Genomic DNA, 19,756 nt, shown 5'->3' on the forward strand with positions numbered 1-19,756 from the left:
AAGGATGGATAGATGGGTGGATGGATGGATGGATGGATGGATGGATAAATGGATGGATGGATGCATCAGTGGACAGATGGATGCACAGATAGATGAATAGATGGATAAATAGATGGATAGATTGATGGGAAGTAGAGACGTTGGGGAGGAGAGGATTGATACCACATATCTATAACCTCCCTAGTTCTCATACTGGTCCATAAAGAGCCTTGGAGCCCCTAGAAATGAGGAAAGAAAAAATAGACTATGGGAAGGACTGGAACCCTGTGTTAGGGAAACCAGATATGATATAGACTTTTTTCCCTTCCTTCTTTTTTCCCTTCTTCCCATGGTACATTTAGAAGTATTAACATGTGGCTTGGTTTTCCCTGGTACCTATTACCACAGAGTCTGCTTGGATGACTTTTAAGTATCTTCAAAGTGCTGGGATGTTGCTTATATTCCCTAAACCTCTGACATCACTGCCCCCTCTTTGGAGAGGCAAGTTGGGAAAATCCCCATCTGCATCTTCCTCCACCAACCACAGTGCCTTTTGCCAAGGGCAGCCATCCAGGCCCCAGGCAACCACAGGATCCAGATCTCAAACACATCCCAGGAAGCCCAGGAAGGTCCCCAGAAGCCAGCCTGATGTCTGGAATCCAATGGCTAGAGGCTGGGGGATGGATAGGATGGCTTTTTGTGGTCCCCACCCGAGGATTCCGGGATCGTCACCCACAAAGCTGGCTTTCTGCCCAGATCTCTAGGTCTATGTCTTCTGGGGAAGCTCATAAAGACTATACACAGAGTCTTCTCCCTGACTCCCTCCTGGAGGGCTGGTAATTATTTTTATATATTGCTGCCAATTAAAACACAAGGAATGGCTTGGAGGAATGCTCAGGTATCATCCTTTGATGTATACAAAGGAAATGCTTTCTCTGCCTCCTGGGGTTCTTGCACATCCATCAATTCTCCTGACAGATGGAGAGAAAGGGTGATTTGGGCATTAGCATAGCCTGGAGAACGAGTTGAAATTGCCTTCGTTTTAATATCCCACCTTTGATCTGTTGAAAGGCTGACAGTGAGAGGGGAGAGATCTTATTAGGTGGCATAAATCAGAACTGATGAAATCACTTTCCTCCAATAAACTCAGACCTTCCCCTGTGTAAGGGAGAAGGAGGAAAAAGCATTGCTGTATCTCTAAGCTGCCCTTTGCCCTTCAATCATGAGCAGAAGCACGAAGATTAATTGAAGGCTCCATCTGCCCCCCCCCCCCCGCAGGGAACCTTGAGTTCTCTAAGTTTCTGGTGGCTCAGTCATGGTCCTCTGCTCCCCATGCTCTCTGTCACCATGGGATCCATCCATCCCCCCAGGAGTGTTTGGGTTCCAACTCCCAAGAGTTTTAGTTTCTGGACTCTCAGAAGTTGTGCACACCCTGTGAGGGCCTGGTAATGGGTTCTGGGTATATAAAGGCATGGCTAGGACCCAACGGGTGGGACCCAACTGTTGGACTCTGCCAGAAATGGCTCTTGGAGACCAAGCTCTTCATAAGGCCTCAGCCAGCAACATAGGGAGAGAAGCAGACATCTTCCTTTGTGGGGCCTCTGGGGAGCTATCCCCATGGCACTGTCTATGGGTCAGTGGTTAATGAATGCCTTCTTTCAGGTGAACAAGGGCAGGAGATAAGTAAATGCTGGACTCAAAGCCAAACACCTTCTTTGGCTCTGCCATCTCTTCACTCTCTGACCTTGGATGATCACCCCTTTTCTCTTGGTTGAGTGTGGTCCCTTTCAGCTCCCACTTCTATGACTGGTTTCTCAGTAGGCAGTTCTCTGAGCAGTGCTGGAAGCGCTCATGACTCCATCAATAAACAAACAAACAGATTGAATGCCCACTGTGGGCCAGTTTCAGGGAAAGAAAGGACAAAGCCCATGCCTTCAGGGCACTTCCAGTCTAATGGAGAGAAAAGCCACTTAAGTGGGGCTTAGTAAAGTTGTTCAAAGGTCCAAAGTTGGCCTTAGCCTTTCTCCCACCTAGACTGGTCATCCCTCCCAGCTTGTTCTGGCCCAAAGCTCTTGCATTCCAAGTCTGTGTTCCATTTCCAGAAGTTTCTCTCAAAAAGCTGTTCTCCATTAAAAGACTACCTAATAATACTTGCCAGATTAAAAAAAAATCGTTAATAGGCAACTTCTACACTTTAAGAAGGAACATTGTCCAATAGGTAGAATTTTAGTCATCTTGAAATGCTTGTGGATCATGGGAGTGGGGATTGGCTGCCCTAAGCCTCTGCATGACACCACATGCTTATAAGTTGGCCTGCTCAGTAAGCCCCTGTCTTGGGTACACAAGGATACAACACAGAAGACTTGTCCAAAGAAGGCATACACATCTAGAAGGACAGAGTAAGAAAGACACTTAAAGCTAACCCTCCCTTTTCAGGTGAAGAAACTGAACGCAGAGAGGGGAAAGAGACCTATCTGAAGTCAAGAGCTCTGTGATTCCATAGGACAAGATCTTTGCCAGCATCCCTTCCCCAACCAGAGTTTTGTTTCTCAACCATAGTTGAGAAATGCCTAAGCCATCTCAAAGCCTACAAGTTAAAGTTCAGATTCATAAAGCCCCCAAGAACCAGCACATTTCCTTCCCAACTACCTTTCCCATCTTACCCAAGCCCTTGCTCCTGGCACACACAGCTAGTTCACATGTTGTACTTTGGTCAGCACCTTGGCACACACTCCTTTCTGTGCTCAAGATGCCTGTTCCCTTGTCCACTTGGTGGAAATTCAGTTATTCCTCAAGGCCCAGTACAAATGTACCTCTTCTGGGAAACCTGTCCTACCTTCCCTTCCTTGGGTGAATAACTCACACCCTTCTATTTGTTCCCCCAACTCTTGGTACACACCACACACAGATTCGCTCTCTCTCTCTCTCTCTCTCTCTCTCTCTCTCTCTCACACACACACACACACACACACACACTGCATCACCATTGGTTGTTTATTTATTCATCTTCATTACTAGACTGTAAGATCCTTCAGTCAGGCATTCATGCCTGTATCCCTAATGTCTTGCATTGAGCCTGACTAATTTCTTTTTTTTTTTAATGTTTATTTATTTTGAGAGAGAGAGACAGAGAGAGAGAGAGAGAGAGAGAGAGAGCTAGCAGGGGCAGGGCAGGGAGAGAGGGAGACACAGAATCTGAAGCAGGCTCCAGGCTCTGAGCTATCAGCACAGAGCCCGACGTGGGGCTTGAGCTCACGAACCACGAGATCATGACCTGAGTCAAGGTCAGACGCTCAACAGACTGAGCCACCCGGGTGCCCCGAGCCTGACTAATTTCTTAAGGCTGTGTTGTCCAGTATGGTAGCCACTGAGCACATGTGTCAATTAAAATTAAGTAGATTTTAATCTACTCAATGGTAGATTGCTCAATGGTGTTGCTCAGCCACACCAGCCATATTTAAACTGTTCAATAGCCACGTGTGCCTAGTGGCTACCATTTTGGATATTGTGGATATTGAACTTTTCTCTCATGTCAGAAAGCTCTGTTAGACAGTGTTGTCTTAGAAAGTTACAGCACCCAAGTTGGAGGAATCATGGGTCTGGGGAGTCCTTAGCTGCCCAGACTACATATATGTCAGTGCCTTGCACAGAGAAGGTGTGTGAAGGAAATCTCCTATAGGTGGGTCTGGCGTTCAATCACTTGGGTTTGAAGCTTGGTTGCTATTTCTAGTGTAGACACACTGCCAACACCTTTTCTGACTATAGCCCCAAGTTATCAGCTGTCTAAGAGCATCTGCTGGACTATTCTCCTTAGCTAAGAGATTTCTTTTGTTTGTTTGTTTTTTAACTTTTAATTTATTTTTTTTAAATTTACATCCAAATTAGTTAGCATATAGTGAAGCAATGATTTCAGGAGTAGATTCCTTAGGGCCCCTTACCCATTTAGCCCATCCCCCCCTCCAGTAACCCTCTGTTTGTTCTCCATATTTATGAATCTCTTCTGTTTTGTCCCCCTCCCTGTTTTTATATTATTTTTGTTTCCCTTCCCTTATGTTCATCTGTTTTGTCTCTTAAAGTCCTCATATGAGTGAAGTCATATGATTTTTGTCTTTCTCTGACTAATTTCCCTTAGCATAATACCATCCAGTTCCATCCATGTAGCTGCAAATGGCAAGATTTCATTCTTTTTGATTGCTGAGTAATACTCCGTTGTATATATATACCACATTTTCTTTATTTGTTCATCCATCAATGGACATTTGGGCTCTTTCCATACTTTGGCTATCGTTGATAGTGCTGCTATAAACACTGGGGTGCATGTGTCCCTTCGAAACAGTACACCTGTGTCCCTTGGATAAATACCTAGTAGTGCAATTGCTGGGTCATAGGGTAGTTCTATTTTTAGTTTTCTGAGGAACCTCAATACTGTTTTCCAGAGTGGCTGCACCAGCTTGCATTCCCAAAGAGATTTCTTTTCATGGAATGGAAAGGGCCTTTCAGGACAAGCACTGACATCTTGCCAAGGGGAAGACTCATCAATAAACCTGGGCTGAGCGGTGTCTACTTCAAGGTGAAGAGCTTTGGCTCAAGGATTGTCTAGGTTCTCTCTTCCCTCCCCTGACCTTTACCATCCTAGACAGGAATAAAAGTTGTTAGCTGAGGCAAAGGGTGGACTTGCCTAGCATTCACTTCCTGCAGCCCCCGTGAGCTAGGGGATCAGGATGATGGGGCAGCCTGAGGTCCCGCAGGACATGAGCAACATTGGAAAGACTTCTAGAATTATGTGGCTGGCCCTGGGCCCCTCTGTTCTATGCAGCTGAGGGATATGAGGTGTTTACATCAGAGTTCCTGGCCTGACAGTCTTGGAAAACTCAGTTTGCTTTCCCTTGGTGCCTCACACCCCTCCTGTCTGTACCTTTTCTGATTTCCTGGGGCCTGTGCCCCAAGAGCCTTACTTTTTCATAAGGAGAACTTGGAATTCTGCACTAGAGACAGACTCCCAACTCTCTCCCTGCCCTCTGCTTTCACCCATCCCTCCCAATCCAATCCCAACATGGGAGCCTCAGTGATCTTCCTAAAATGCCAATTTAACCTGTGACCCACTATAATCTGCCCCTTTGCAGCTTTCATTGTCTCATCTCTGGACCCTTCTCACTCATGTGTACACCATTGACTATTCACCAGACACCCTCCCTGCCTCTGTGGTTTTGCCCTTTCTGCTCCTTTGGACTTGCATCCCCTTTTCTAATACTGCCTCTTCGGAAAACTCCTCCTCCTCCCTTGGGAGCCAGCTCAAATGCCACCTTCTCCTTGAGGTCTTCTGGATTTCTCACAGACAGAAAGAGTGGGACCCAGCTTCCTGAGCATTTTCTATACACTTGACTGAAGTACGTATAGCTGTGGGTTTAAAGCCACAGGCTTTGGAGTCAAACAAATGGCTTCACCTCCATGAGCCTCCTTTTCTGCATGTAAGACGCAGGTAATAAGATTCCTACTCCATCGGAATGGGGTAGAGATTCAATATGAAAATATATGTAAGATGCCAAACACAGCTGGCAATCAGCTAACTCTCAATAAATGTTAGCTAAAGAGTTTATATTGTTTTTATTAAATAATAAATAGTCTGAGAGCTTCTCTGGAGAGGGACTATGTGTTATACTATTTGAATCCCAGAACTGAGAACAATACTGGCCTAACAGTAGGTATTCAGTGAATGTTTAGTGGATTTAATCCAATCCACCGGATTGAATTTTTTAATCCTTTTTGATTGAACTAAATCCAATCCGACTGAATTCAAGACCAAAGGAATGACAGTGATTGAGTTGAGACTAATGTAATGAGGGGGCATTTCAGGCAACCCCGTGGGTAGTGGGGAAATATTTGGGGGTAGCAGAGACCTTACAGGGTCCCTCATGGAACCACAAAGGGCCTTCACAGGAGGCAGGCTGTGGTCTCTACAAAGGGAGCCTGGGAGGGTGTCAGTGTGTCTGAAGGTAAAGTCATCTGAGTACTGGGGCCAAGCTGGTTGAGTGTGCCTGGTCCCCAGATGCACGAGCCCTCCATAAGCAGGGCCAGAGCATTCTATGGGCAGGGAGCACCCCCCATACACACTGTTAGAGCCTCATGGCCCTCCATGCGGAGGCTGGTGGCTGGCACTTGTGGCTGGTGCTGGGGCCTGCTGCCTGTGGAAGGCCCTGGAGCACCTCCTCGCCACTCTGCAGGTGCCAGCCTGCTCTCTGCTGGAACCCTCGCCTTCCCTGGCAGGCTTTCCGTCAGGGCTGTTGGTCCCTCCAGGCAATGAACGGCTCCCACATAGAATATTTTCCCCACAGAATAACCATTTCCATAGTGGCTGCTTTTTGTTCTTTTTTCGCTTTCAATATCCTCCCCCTTCTACCCTGCCTGTACTCCACTCCAGCCAGAGCCTGAGAGTCTCCCTGCCCCTGTACTGCCCCCTTGTCCTGCTGAAAGTCACCTCTGTGCCTGTATGTGCTGGGGATGGGGACTGGGGCTTTTGAGGTGAAAATCCAGACTGGGTTTTGCTCAGAGCAGCTAGTTGACAACTGGGTGACAAATAGTCCTTGTCCTCAAGGTACCTCACCCCCAACCTCTTCCTTACCCTCATACTCACAATCAGAAATTGAGAACAGAAGGTCTGGCCCACAGCTTTTGAGGGTTTCTGAGCTCAGGAGCAGTACTGGCTTCGTGGGCATGTGGCCTGTGCAGTTATTCAGGACTTTGGCTCAAAAGATTTAGTGCTCTGCTGTTGCCATCTTGAAATTCTCTCTATTTTTAAAAATTGTTTATTTATTTTGAGAGAGGGTAGAGAGAGAAAGATGGGGAGAGAGAGAATCCCAAGCAAGGTCTGGCCTGTCATTACAGAGCCGGACATGGGGCTCCATCTCATGAACCATGAGACCAGGACCTGAGCCAAAATCAAGAGTTGGATGTTCAACCTACTGAACCACCCAGGCTCCCCGCCATCTTGAAATTCTTAATCATTTTTGAATAAGGGTTTTCCATTCTCATTTTGTGTCTATCCCTGTAAATCACAAGCCCATCCTACAGGGGAAGGCCTGCATTGTGAACAGGTTCAAGCAGAGAAGCAAGTAGCTAGGTAGGAGTGAGAGTTGGGGCAGAGAAGCACACCAAACTCAGTGAGCCAGTCACAGGATGAAAGCTGTCTCTGAACTTCTGAAATGGCACCTTGGCTCTCCTCTCCTTCTCTGCAAAAACCTGATGGGCTGACAAAGGAAAGGGATACTCCAGAGCCTAAGATGGGCTGTGGATACTTTCTTAGGATGGGGGACCACATCACGGAAGGGACCCTAGAAACACAGATTCTGTCTAGATAGATGAGAAACAATAGTCTTCCCTGAATGTCCCCAGGCTTGTGGAGCCCACTTCAAGCCCATCTATCTTCATGGATCCTGGTTTCTAGATTTTCTTTGCTCCTAAGGATCTTGTCCTATAATCACCATAGTCTCTCATATCACATGGCTCCAGCCTGGAGAAAGGACTCAAGTCACACATGACCTGAGTGTAATAGAACAGAAAGATCCTTGCTTTCTTCTCCCTGCTGGCCTCTTGATCCTTCCCTGGGACATGCTGACCTTTAGATTCAAAGCCAGCCTGTGTTCAGGGAGCAGGTACTATGTGACAGGCCCTGAGCTTGGAACTTCACATTCATGATCCCTTTTAAATGAATACCTGGTGACATCTGTGGATCAGCTGGTGGTCCACTAGGAGCCCTGAATCTGTCCCTCTAGTCTTGTATGTGACTAAGATCTGGTAGGAAATAAGATGGATTAAAGAAGGAAATTCCAGAAAGAATCCATTAGGTCAATCTAATGCCCTATGGGCTGTAAGGGACTTTGGTTTCCAGATATAAATATGCTTCCTGCAGCTGAGAGAGATGTGTGTCTTTCTGTCATCCTATCCTTTTAGGGAAGCCAGGCTGATGGAAAGAAGTAGAAAGAAGCCCTGAGTTTGAGTCCCAGCCCTGCTACTCCCTTTGGGCATTTCTCTTTATCTCTCTGGGCTTCAGGTTCCTTATATAAAATGAGTGAGGCTGCCAGGCTCCTTTAGGCTGATATAATGTGGTTCTGAGTTTACACCATTGTCCTTCTGGGTCACTGTCAGTGAGCAACTTCTTGCTGTCTAACCCAAATATCTTCTGCTGCTACTTGCTTCCTGTTAGGTCTTTATCTCCTTTTAGTCCAACAGGACCAGGCCCCCAAGTCGCCAGCTCTCTGGAATGTCCTATGGCCAGGTGACTTTCAGACCACCTGCTCCTTGGGACTTGGACTTGGAGGGAAGGGCCCCCAACCTTCACTTAAGCTTTTCCTGCCCCCTTGCCTGCCTCAGCCTCAGCTCTGGGTCGGGGGAGTGTGATAAGCCCTAGAAAGGTTAAATTGTTTCTGCAGAGCCCAAGCAAGCCCAAACTGGCCTGTGAGGTCCCAGCGAATCTGCCCTATTGCCGCAGGTAAGAATTATAGTCAGGAATCATTCAAGCAGGCTAGGCCCACGTGGGAGAAAGAGAAGGGCTGTTGGGGGTTGTTGATTTTATTCCAGAGCTTAATTGGTATAATTGCTCTTTTCTTCCTGCCAAACCAGAGTCCGTCTGGATTGGCCCTCCCACCTGTGGATGGGGAACAGCTCAAAAAGGTCCATTATTCCCAAATGGAGAATTCTGCTGGTTGCTTACAGGTTCCTTTGTCTCCCACCCAGATGCACGGGAGCCTGGCCCACTTGCCCTAGAGGAACCTCAGGACAGCCTGAACCCTGACTCAGGGGGGTCAGGCAGCTTCCTCAGACAGCACCCATCCTTCCAGATCTGAATTTATGTTTAGGGTGAGCTGGAAGTCCAGGCACATCACTCAGGCCAAGGTAGGCTTGGGCTGGGATGTGGACCCAGCATAGCGTTGCTGGATTTAGCAAATAAAAAGACATGTTGACCATTTAAATTTGGATTTCTGATAAATAACAAATAACTTTTAGGATAAGTATGTCTCAAGTAATATGTGGGTTGGAGCCCAGGTAAACCTGAATTTCAGATACAGGAAGAGAGTGGAAGGGACTTCTTGGGGGCTCCCCAAAGTTCAGAGGTCCCTGAGGGAGGGAGGGTATGTCCCATAAGAGGAGAAGGAGGAAAATAGAAGCCAGTACTGCTCCATTTTCTTCCCTGCTACCTCCCCCACTCTGCTCTGGGCTCCTCAGGAAACCCACCTCAAAGGGGGTGCTCTGTCCACACAGCCAAACCCACCAGGAGGATCCATAATTGCCAGATTCCCAGTTTCTCCCTTGGGTCCCCAGGGCCCCTGTGGATAGCCTCCTTGTTAGAAGGAAAGGTAATTCTGGGTAGCAGGCCTCAAATGGGGCATTTTGTCTGCATTTAACCTCAGTCTCTGAGATGAGCAGGTAGTCAACCTATATAGCTGAAGAAAGCAACCCAAAAGTGTTAAGAGAGGGGCTTTGTGACTAGATCTGATGGCTAAGCTCACACTTCCTTCCTGCTCACCAGAGCCCCTGGGTTAGAGTCACCACATAAAATAGGAATATTGCATGGGACTTACTAATTTTAAAAAGTTATTCCTTGTGGGTGTGCTTCGGTGGCTCAGTTAAGCATCTGACTTTCAGTTTCGGCTCAGGTCATGATCTCACTATTTCGTGAGTTCAAGCCCCGTGTTGGGGAGAGAAAATCTGCTTGGGACTCTCCCTCTCCCTCTCTCTCTCCCTCTCTCTCTACTTCTCTCCTGCTCACATTGTCTCTGTCTCCCTCAAAATAAATAAATAAACATTAAAAAAAATTTTTTTAAGTTATTCCCGTGTATCTGAAATTCGGGTTTACCTGGGCTCCAACCCACATATTGCATGGGACATACTTATCCTCAAAATTATGTGTTATTTGTCTGAAATCCAAATTTAAATGGGCAACCTGTCTTTTTATTTGCTAAATCCAGCAACGCTATGCTGGGTCCACATCCCAGCCCAAGCCTACCTTGGCCTGAGCGACGTACCTGGATTCTGCTCACCCTAAACACAAATTCAGATCTGATTTCTTCCACGTGTTCATCCCACCTTCTTCATTTGTCAGTTTGCTTGATTTCCCTCTCTGGCACGTCCCTGTCCCCAGGTATCAGGAGCAGGGTTTCAGGCACCTTCCTTCTAACATGCTCCACCACCCCGCTCCAAGAGATCTACAAGCCCAGCTGGGAGAGGCATTCTCTCCAATAGAGCAGAAAGGGGCCCCGGGGGTTCATCCAGCCCAGCCCTTTCCTGGGGAAGTATCATCCTGAGCCAGGCTTGTGCTTGGCCCAGCCTGGTAGAAGTGACCCCTCTCGGACCCTCCTTCCTCTGGGTTGCACAAAATGCAGGAGGTGGAGTAATCAGGGCCATAGGTTACATGTGAAAGTGTGCACATGTGCATGCATGGGCACACGTGTGTACTCACACATATGCATATGCATGAGAGGTAGCTTCCAAATGCCGCCAAAGCCACAGGGTAAGAGACGGTTTCCCCCCTGCCCTGCCCCAGCGCCACTTTCTGTCTGCCCCATAGCACCTTCCCTGTGTCCATATACCCGGGGCCATTGTCTACCAGGGGCTCGGCCATGGCCTCTGCCCTGATTCTCAGGCTTTGTCAAATAGAGCAGCAGGTTCCCGCCCTCCTCATGCCCCCCGTTACCAGCATCACACAGCGGTGAGGCACATGGCTTTCGGCACCCGACAACCTTGGTTGGAACCCCAGCTCTGTGACTCACTGGCTAAGGGACCCTGGGTGGCTTCATCTCTCTGTAAAATGGGGCTAATCAGACCTACGTCGTGGAATTGCTACAAGAGCACAGATCACACACTTGCACCTGGCGTATGACAAGGTCTCAGTAAGCAGAAGCATCGGTTGCTATTGGTGTCACACTTGTCACTATAGGATTGCTCCCAGCCCAAGGCTTTAGAGAGAGAGGGAGCACCCCCACCTTGGGGATTCAGGCCTCCTGGGTCTGTTCTACCCTTTAGGTAAGCAGTTGCAGAGAGCAGGACGCAGGCCTGTCTGACAAGCCATGCCCTAGCTGTCCTGGTCCCCTATATCCAGTGGGTTGTTGGGCCTTATTGATTTGACTTCCTAAGGATGTCTAAAATCTGTGCCCACTTCCCCCATCCACATTGGCCCTGTGTTGTCCTGCTTTGAAGCCTTCACTCATGATACCCCGCTTTCTACCTCTCCTTGTCTGAATCTTATCTTTTCTTAAGGCTCTCTCAAAGGTCACTCTGCCTGTGTAGTTCTAAGATTCAGGGCTTGGCTGTCTGTCTGTGGTCTCTGAGAAAGCTGGGGCCAAGATGCTGCCCTCACTGAGAGGAAGTAAGTAGGGCAGTGGCATTCTTTTTTTTTTTTTTCAACGTTTTTTATTTATTTTTGGGACAGAGAGAGACAGAGCATGAACGGGGGAGGGGCAGAGAGAGAGGGAGACACAGAATCGGAAACAGGCGCCAGGCTCCGAGCCATCAGCCCAGAGCCTGACGCGGGGCTCGAACTCACGGACCGCGAGATCGTGACCTGGCTGAAGTCGGACGCTTAACCGACTGCGCCACCCAGGCGCCCCAGGGCAGTGGCATTCTGATGGGGTGCTGAGAAGACCCCTGGAATTGCTGGATGACTTTGTTGTGACAGGGAGCCTGCCAGGCCAGCAGCGTACTCTCCCGAGTCAGGAGCAACAGGGGTCACCATCAGGAGAGGACACTTTTTGGGACTGAATACCAGAGGGGCAAAATTTACTTCTCAAGCTTTATGGGTACGGCTATCCCTTTCTGGACCAGGAGGTTGTGTAAAGCAACTATCTCTTTGCCTGTCTTCCGGCCTCCAATATGGCCCTTCTCCTATACCAACAAGGTCAACAGAGGAATCTCTCTGAAACAGAAATCTGGCCGTTCTTCCTTCGCTTTAAACCCTTCAGTGGCTCCCTGTTTCCCTGAACATAGCATTGCTCACAGGGCCCAGCAAGCTCTGGCTCCGCCCACCCAGCTAGCTCCACCTTACATTTTTCTCTCCTGTTTCCCCTCTCTCCCCTCCTGCGGCCCTACCTGACCACTTTCAGTCTCCTACAACGCTGCACCCTCAATTTCCCATATGTCTTTGCTCTGCTTGGAATTCTTTTCCCCATCTCCTCCCCTGACCGGTTCCTCCTTGGCCACCAGGTCTGCATGTAAACATCACTTTGTCCGGGAGGCCCTTCCTGAGGCCCACACACCTGTGCTTCCCCCGTATCACTGCACTCTGAATATGGCTGACTTTCCCACTGGATTGTAAGCTACATAAGGAAGCACAGGGACACTGTCTTCTCGGCAGCTGATACTTATCCAATGTTTCCTAAACCTGTCTGTGCAAAGAAGCATCTAGGGTGTTCTTTAGAAACAGATTCCTAGGCCCCACCCCAGACCTTCTGAACTAGACTACCCTGGGGAGGGGCTTGAGAGTCTGTATTTTCATAAGCTTCCAGTCAGTCAGACCATTAAGGGTATGGTGACCACCATTGGTATAGACTATATCTGGAGTGACATGCCTTGCCAGTAGAGGGCACCTACTGAAAAGTTTTTGGTCCCATCAGGTGAGGTTTCATGTGGGTGGGAGGTCTTTCCTAATCACAGCTTTCAAGGACTATCTCAGTCAGTTTGCTTTTCCATCTAAGGTTCCAGCATTGGCCTGTCCACCATTCCCCTTGATGGTAAGCCAGGGAGTGTCTCCAAGTGGCGCTTAAGATGTTTGGCAAGAAGAGCACTGGTGAAATGGCTTAGGGAAGAGAAAGAAGCACTTCTGGACCTTCCTCTGCACACCCTGAACTCCCAGTCACATCAATTGTCCTTTAGGTTCAGGATTAGGGAGTCTTAGCGCCTTTGTGGACAAAGGCTGGGTTTCAGTGACTTAGGTGCCATATACCGTGTGGGAGAACCATGCCTCAAGGCAAAGCCTCTCTTCAAGATAGAAAAGTCTAGGAGTAGACCAATGGTCACAGGCCAGCTTGTCTGGTCCCCATGGGACCAACCACCCAGGGTGATCCGATTTCAGCCCAAGAGACCAGGAGGCAGAAGACAGTAGCATATTGGTAAAGGACATCACGGATGGGATACACCTGTAAAAAGCTAAGATGGGCTTGCTTTGCTGGGCTGAACTTCTAGATCTTTTATAATTTACATTAGAAGTTCTCATGAAACCTAAAAATCTCTGGTTTTGCACAGACAAGATCACCACCATCTGTTCACCTGTTCTGAAAAGTAGCATATCAAGGACTTCAACTGTATTATATAGGGACCTCCCATAGGTCCCATAGGTTCTAAGCAAGAAGCCCCAGGACCTTGTCAGGAGCTTCATATACTAGGAGCAAACGATACTAGGGTTAGGTGACAGGGAGTGGCTAGTGTCTTTGGGGAGGCGTTTTCTTTGCTTAGGTCCAGAGGGAGAAGATTTCCCTCTGCAAATGGTGGGAGCATCCCCACTATATGATCTTGAACTGGACAGGGTTGGGAAGAAGAGTGGCACACCCAAAGCAGGGGAGCTAGGCCATCAATTTAAAAGCCTGAGGGTATGAGGGAAATACTGGTTATCCACAGATGGGCTATGGGTTCAACATTGGGTCTGAGAGGAAGAGTTGGTATCATAAATAGGAACATATGGCATAAAGAATCAAGAATTCTGGGTTGGAATGGAGGCAAAATATGGGAGCTTGAACAGGTGGGGTATAGGATAAGTGGTGGCCAAGTCGCAGCTTTAGTCCTAGGGTACTTCAAAGGCCCTGTTGGGGTCCTGGCTGGCCCAGCTCGGCCCAGTCCCAAACCTTGCTCTGCGTCTTGCCCTGGATTGATCTTCTCCATCCTCTCTTCCACCAGGCGCCTAGATGCCAACCTCATCTCCCTGGTCCCGGAAAGGAGCTTTGAAGGGCTGTCCTCCCTCCGCCACCTGTGGCTGGACGACAATGCACTCACCGAGATCCCTGTCAGGGCCCTCAACAACCTCCCTGCCCTACAGGCCATGACCCTGGCCCTCAACCGCATCAGCCACATCCCTGACTACGCCTTCCAGAACCTCACCAGCCTTGTGGTGCTGTGAGTGCTGCTCTGCCTCCCACTCTGGGGTGGTGGGGGGAGGGGTCCTGTTGGGGGCTGCATGTTTACTCCAGAGTTGGGTTGGAAGCCTGGATTGTTTTGCTCTTCCCTACATGTTACTGAACTGTCTGGCTTCAGTTTCTCCTTTATAAAATGAGGATGATCATCCCCTATTGACCCCATGGGGATTATCATGAGGCCAAATGACAGTAGAGCTGTAGAAATGCTCTTACACCATCATCAGTAAGCAGAAATTAACCTATTTATTTCTCACTATGCAAATATAATAACTATACCAAGCTAATTGGAATACAAGTCAAGAATCTCTTAAATGATTTCTACCATATTCAACAATCAGATGGTGCAGTCTGATGCTTTGGCACCAGGATAGGATAAATTCATCTCAGTTCCCAGGCCTGGAGAACCAGAGAAATGCCATCACTTGTAATTAGACACCAACACCCCATCAGGGTAATTACCTGGGAGATAGTATCCCTGGCAGGAATTGGGGACTGGGGTTACCTCTGCCTCCCCAGTGAGAACTTTAGAGTGCAAATTAGTTCCCAGCTAATTGCTATGAGTGATTGGTAAGTTCATAGGGTAATTACTAAGGGTTTGGAGGTCATGTATAATTGCTTTGGGTTACACACTAATTGCTAGGGAACATATCTGTTAGTGGCGCTGCTAAAATGGCAACCTTGACTCCCCTACTCTTGAAAATCTGGTGTGATTTTCCAAATCAGAGAACAGTTGATGCTTAGATCCATTTGAAAGGTGAAAAATCAGGCACCAATTTATCTAATTCTCTGTCCTGGGAGACTAGAGAACCAAGATGAATATCCTCATGGATCATGTTTTTCTATCAGGATGGCCATTCCATCTCTCCTTCTGGAAGTCACTGAGAGTATTTACACAAGGCAAACAGAGCAAGGTGACTGATCCTAGTTTTGGTGACATCTCTGTGACACCCTGAGGGAATGGGGTCAGATGTCTGCAAGAGACAAGACTGGGAAAATGAAGATCACATGATGGGTCCCAGACAAATGAACAGCAGCAGGCATTTTCAGAACTCCTATGTGGACACTGACGATTCTAAGAAGTATGAGAACAGCTGCTGCCCTCCAGGGAGGGGTTGACACTCTAGTTGAAACAGCAGAATAAATGTGGAAAAAGACAGTTAATGATGTAATGTAATGCATGCCAAGATAGCTGATGATAGATACAGGTCCATGCAAAGTAGGAATACTGGGGCGGTAAAGCAAGTGTAGAGGGTAAGAAGGAAGGCTTCAGGGGGAAGGTGGGTGGGTCCTGGACCTGGAAAGATGATGAAGAATGAGATGGTGAAGACAATGACAGTGTTCCAAGCAGTGTCGTGAAGACACTGAGGGGAAGTTGGGGTGTTTGGTGGCCGGCGAATAAGCCAGTCTGGTGGGAGCAGAGGATCCTCATGCAGAGTGTTGGAGAAAAGGCTGGAAAGGTGGGTTGAGGGACTTACAGTGTCAGAGCAGAAGGTGTGGCTTTTTTCCATCACTGGGGAAGGGGAGCTTGAAGGTTTTCAGGCAAAGATGAGAAGGAGGTATTTTAGGAAAACTGATTCAAAGGGATGGGAATGGGGAGACAGTTAGGAAGCTCTCGTTTATCAACCAAAGTCTAGTTTAAGGAGGTGGCAGAAGGAACAGAAGGGAAGACACGACGGAGGGATGTTTTGAAGGAAGAATCAATCTGATTTAGAGATTTTCAGAGGGTACAAGACCAGGAGGAAGGGAAATCAGAAATGACTCCTAAGTCTGGTTGGGAACCAGAGAATTGGAACAGTTGGCCTGCTGCAGATCCAGGAGGGGTGAGGGCCCCGCTGGGCAAAAGGAAGGACAAGAGACTAAAGAAAGAAAACCTACTGGGGCAGGAGCAAAGCTGAAGGACAGCTGGTCCCTCTGCGTGAGACAGGGCCAGAAGCATTACCCCTTTGTCCTGCCTCCAACTCACCTGAGAGGGGAAAGGAGGCTGGAGAAAGCTATCCAGGGACTATGGGACGAGCTACAGAAAGACCCAGGAGGTAGATAAGGAAGACCGTGTGATAGGAAGTAAGAAAGTTTGGTTAAACCCAAGTGGTGCCCAAGGGTCTGGCTGGAGGTGTCAGTAGATAAGAGGGGCTTCTCTTCAACCTGAATCCAGGGCTTGTATCAGGCTGCTCTGATATGCATGCAACTCCTTCCTATCACCGCTCTAGCACTGACAAGACCCCGGGAAAATGCTTAATCGGGTGGTGTCAGCGGTACAAATCTTGTCTCTTCATTTGAACCATAAGCCCCAACAGTCTGCCCCAGCCTGGGCTGCTGGATGTGTCCAGGATGTCCGGGCTGAATGAATGATTTGGGACAGCAAGTTGGAACCCTGGAGCCAGATATTTAGGAAGCTGAGATGGTGTAGACCAGAGATGCTGGGGGAGGTGGAGGGGCCTGGAAAATGGAGACCAGAGTTCAGCAGGAGGCAGAAGAAATGATAAGAGTTTGGTGACAGTCAGGATACAGGCATGGAGGAAACGGAGAAAATTAAAACCCCTTGGAAAGGGGCGATAGTGTATTCCCAGGATGCAAGGAGCTGTGTTTTCCCTATCAAATCAGAAACTCCATATGGGAGGGGTCTGTCTCCCCTTGGAACCTGGTGGTGCAGGTGGACAAGGATGGGGAAGGCATACAGGACCCATGACTCTCTCGACTCCCATCTCTATCCATCTGTGTTGGATGGGGTTTTCTTGTTTTGAACAACACCTTGCAGGCCTGAGGGATTTCTTCCCCTTTTAAGTGATTTCCTTTTTCTGAAAAGGCTTTTTAATTCTTTAACTTTGATAAAGTAATTCGAATATGTCACAGTGTAGAATGCTCTGCATCTGATTTTCCTGAGACAACGATGCTTCTGAGCTGCAGATTCCCTGCTTTCTCCACTTTAGAGAATTTTTCTTCTGTATTATATGCTTGAAAATATCTCCCATCTCATTTTTGGATTCTCTCCCTCTGAGACATCCATTACCCCTGTGGTTGAATCACCTTTATGTCTCCTACATCGATCCGTTACGGTTTTAGCCTTTTTGTCTCATTCAGCCACCATTCACCATGGTTATCTCAAGTTTTTTCTCTGACACCCACTCAATTTTCAGCAGTGTTTACCCTGTTCCTTGGCTCAAATCTCTTGACTAGTTTTTTTTAATAATGTAGTTTGGGTCCCAAGTTTGTTTTTGTCGTCCACGATGCCATTTCTCTTTCATTTTTAACATTTCGCCTTTGGAATATTATTTTGGGAAATTGTTTTGTAGCAGGAGGCCACTGTGGTAAATTTCCTTCTGCCCCCCTCCATTAGTTATATTTTTTTCCTTGGCTTGGAACTTTACCTGCTTTTGGGTGCTCTCTTCTTCCCGCCCTCGGTCTCCCTGGTACATCCATAATTGCCATGTGAATCCTTTGTTCTGGCCTCTGCCTAGAAAGCTGTCAAGTTGTTCTCAGTCTGTCATCTTTGGGCCCCATAGGTTCTCCCCTCCAAGCTAAAGTTTGTGGGCTAGTATTGTGGGTAGAGGAGGTTCCGTCCGCTTTTCTGTAGTAGAAGCAGGGGGAGTGTGCTCTGAAGGGGGAGCCCAGTCTTTGTTAGACAGCCTGGCTCTGCTCTGTCTGCAGAGTCAGAGTGTATTAACTGTGTGAGTTCACTCCCTCCACCCAAGAATCCCCTTGGGCTTCAAGTCATTTCCTCCATTCAGTGAGTAGCCTGGAGCCTTTATTTTACTCCCCTGTTTCACCTGTTTCCTCTGGAAGCCAGAAGTAGGGAGGGGAAAAGAACATTATTTAGATTGGGGGGTTTTAAGGGAAATTCTCAGGATTTTGTTTTCTTGCCAATTCAGTTCCTGAAGAAAGGGGGAGATTATTAGGAGTTCCAGAGTTTTCCTTGGTCGCCAGTTTGTGCAGTTTATTTACATTAACTTATGTCTCTGTCTTTGCTTTGTTGCTACTTATATTTGGGCTGGAGACAGGGGTCTCTGCTATTTTTGCTTCTTTCATTAGGAATTAGGAGAAGAACATTCTGTCACTTATTTTCAATTCGCTATTTACCTTGGAAGTGTCTTCCAAATGGATCTTTTACATCTCGGCAACCTGTGTGCACTCTGGCCAAGCCCTTCACCATCTTGCACAGACACACGTGCTCATCTCTACCTCCCCACCTTTGTCCCCCTGTTAACTCTGCCTGGAATGTCCTTCCCTCTGCCTGTCCAGATCACCTATCCTTCAAGGCCCTGCTCTGGATCACCACCTCTATAAAGCCTTCCCTGACTCCTCTGGTCTCACCAGTCTCCCATCTCTGAGCCTGTCTACAGCCCTCTCCAGCTATAACAGAAAGCTTAGCCTTTAATTATATGTTGTCTGCAGTGGTTTGCTCTTGGCTCCCATAAGCGCGTCTGGCCACTGAGTCAGGCAGGCTGGGTCCTGGGGAGCAGGACCGTAGAAGAAGCCTCAGACTGGAGCCCTCCTGACATCAGGCCTCTCTCCAAGAGCTTAGTGGGAGCCTGCCTCGGCCTTGGCCTTGGGCACTCCTCTTGCATCTTCCTTCAATAGGCAGTTAAAACCGTGTAGCCCATGGTTAATCCAGCCTTGGAGATCGTAACTTCGGAAGTCAGTCTTGGCCAATCATTTTGTCCCTGGAGATAAAGGGCTGGACCACTGGGGTCACTCTGTCCATGCTTCTGCCTCCACTTTGCTGCTTAAGCCACCGTCTGCTCTCCACCCCCACCCCACCCCCCGCCCGATGCTGTGGGCGCCCATTCTGACGTGCCTTTCCTTCCCACACAGGCATCTTCATAACAACCGCATCCAGCATCTGGGGACCCACAGCTTCGAGGGGCTGCGCAATCTGGAGACGCTGTGAGTGCCCAGGCTGTGGTAGGGCTCTGTCCTGGTGAGGAAGGCCCGGAGGACCGCAGGAGGGAGGGGAAGCTGGCGGAGGGAGAAGCCAGCGGGACTGGGGTGCTGGGGCCTGGCTCCAGGCCTGGTCACCCACATGCCCCTCCCTGGCATTTTCCATAGGATGTCACACAGAATGCATTCCTTCCTCCTGCAGGTGGGTGGGAATGTGCCCTCCGGGAGTTCAGGGTGGCCCGCGGAGGGGGAATCCAGGATCTCTGCCAGCAGAGACCATCGAAATAGTGAACACTTTAGATAGATAGGAGAGCCAGAAGAATAAGGATATCGAGCCTGGGGAATGGAAGGCTTGGGGGTGGGGCTGGGGCTGATTTGATGGCAGTTTTGACATCTGTTTAAGGGAGGCTGCTGACAGAAGGGAGGGTAATACCATGGAGTCATGCCGGTACGGTTTGCCAGTGGATCTAACTAGCTAAATGATTAATGGGGGGATGGCCCATTCAGCACTCCGGCCTGACTATAAAAAGCACCCAAGTTGTTGACGCTTAAAAAGCCATATTATTCACACATCATCATCCTGGAATTCGGTTAAGGTCAGAATGCACCCAAACCCTCCCATCATTTCCTCTGGCGTCCCGCCAGCCCCCGCAGAGTGGGCTGAGTGGGCCCCATTTGAGCAAACAACTGGCTGGGCTCTCTAAGTCCGCTGGCCATGCCAGCTGGGGTCCCGCAGCTGCCATGAGGGAGCTGGCTGCCACGGTCACCTGGTACAGGCCAGCAGCGCC

General features: G+C 48.6%; 1 protein-coding gene across 1 annotated transcript in view; it reads left to right on the forward strand.

The window, feature by feature from the left end:
- LGR6 (leucine rich repeat containing G protein-coupled receptor 6) overlaps positions 1-19,756 on the forward strand; it is a 120,674-nt gene that overhangs the window by 62,868 nt on the left and 38,050 nt on the right. The window contains exons 5-6 of the mRNA XM_078441291.2: positions 13,858-14,073; positions 18,903-18,974. Of these exons, the coding sequence (XP_078297417.1) occupies positions 13,858-14,073; positions 18,903-18,974 (288 nt within the window). The remainder of the gene's footprint in view (positions 1-13,857; positions 14,074-18,902; positions 18,975-19,756) is intronic.

This window comes from Panthera onca, chromosome F1, assembly GCF_046562875.1.
Source record: "Panthera onca isolate mPanOnc1 chromosome F1, mPanOnc1 haplotype 2, whole genome shotgun sequence".
Taxonomy (NCBI): Eukaryota; Metazoa; Chordata; class Mammalia; order Carnivora; family Felidae; genus Panthera; species Panthera onca.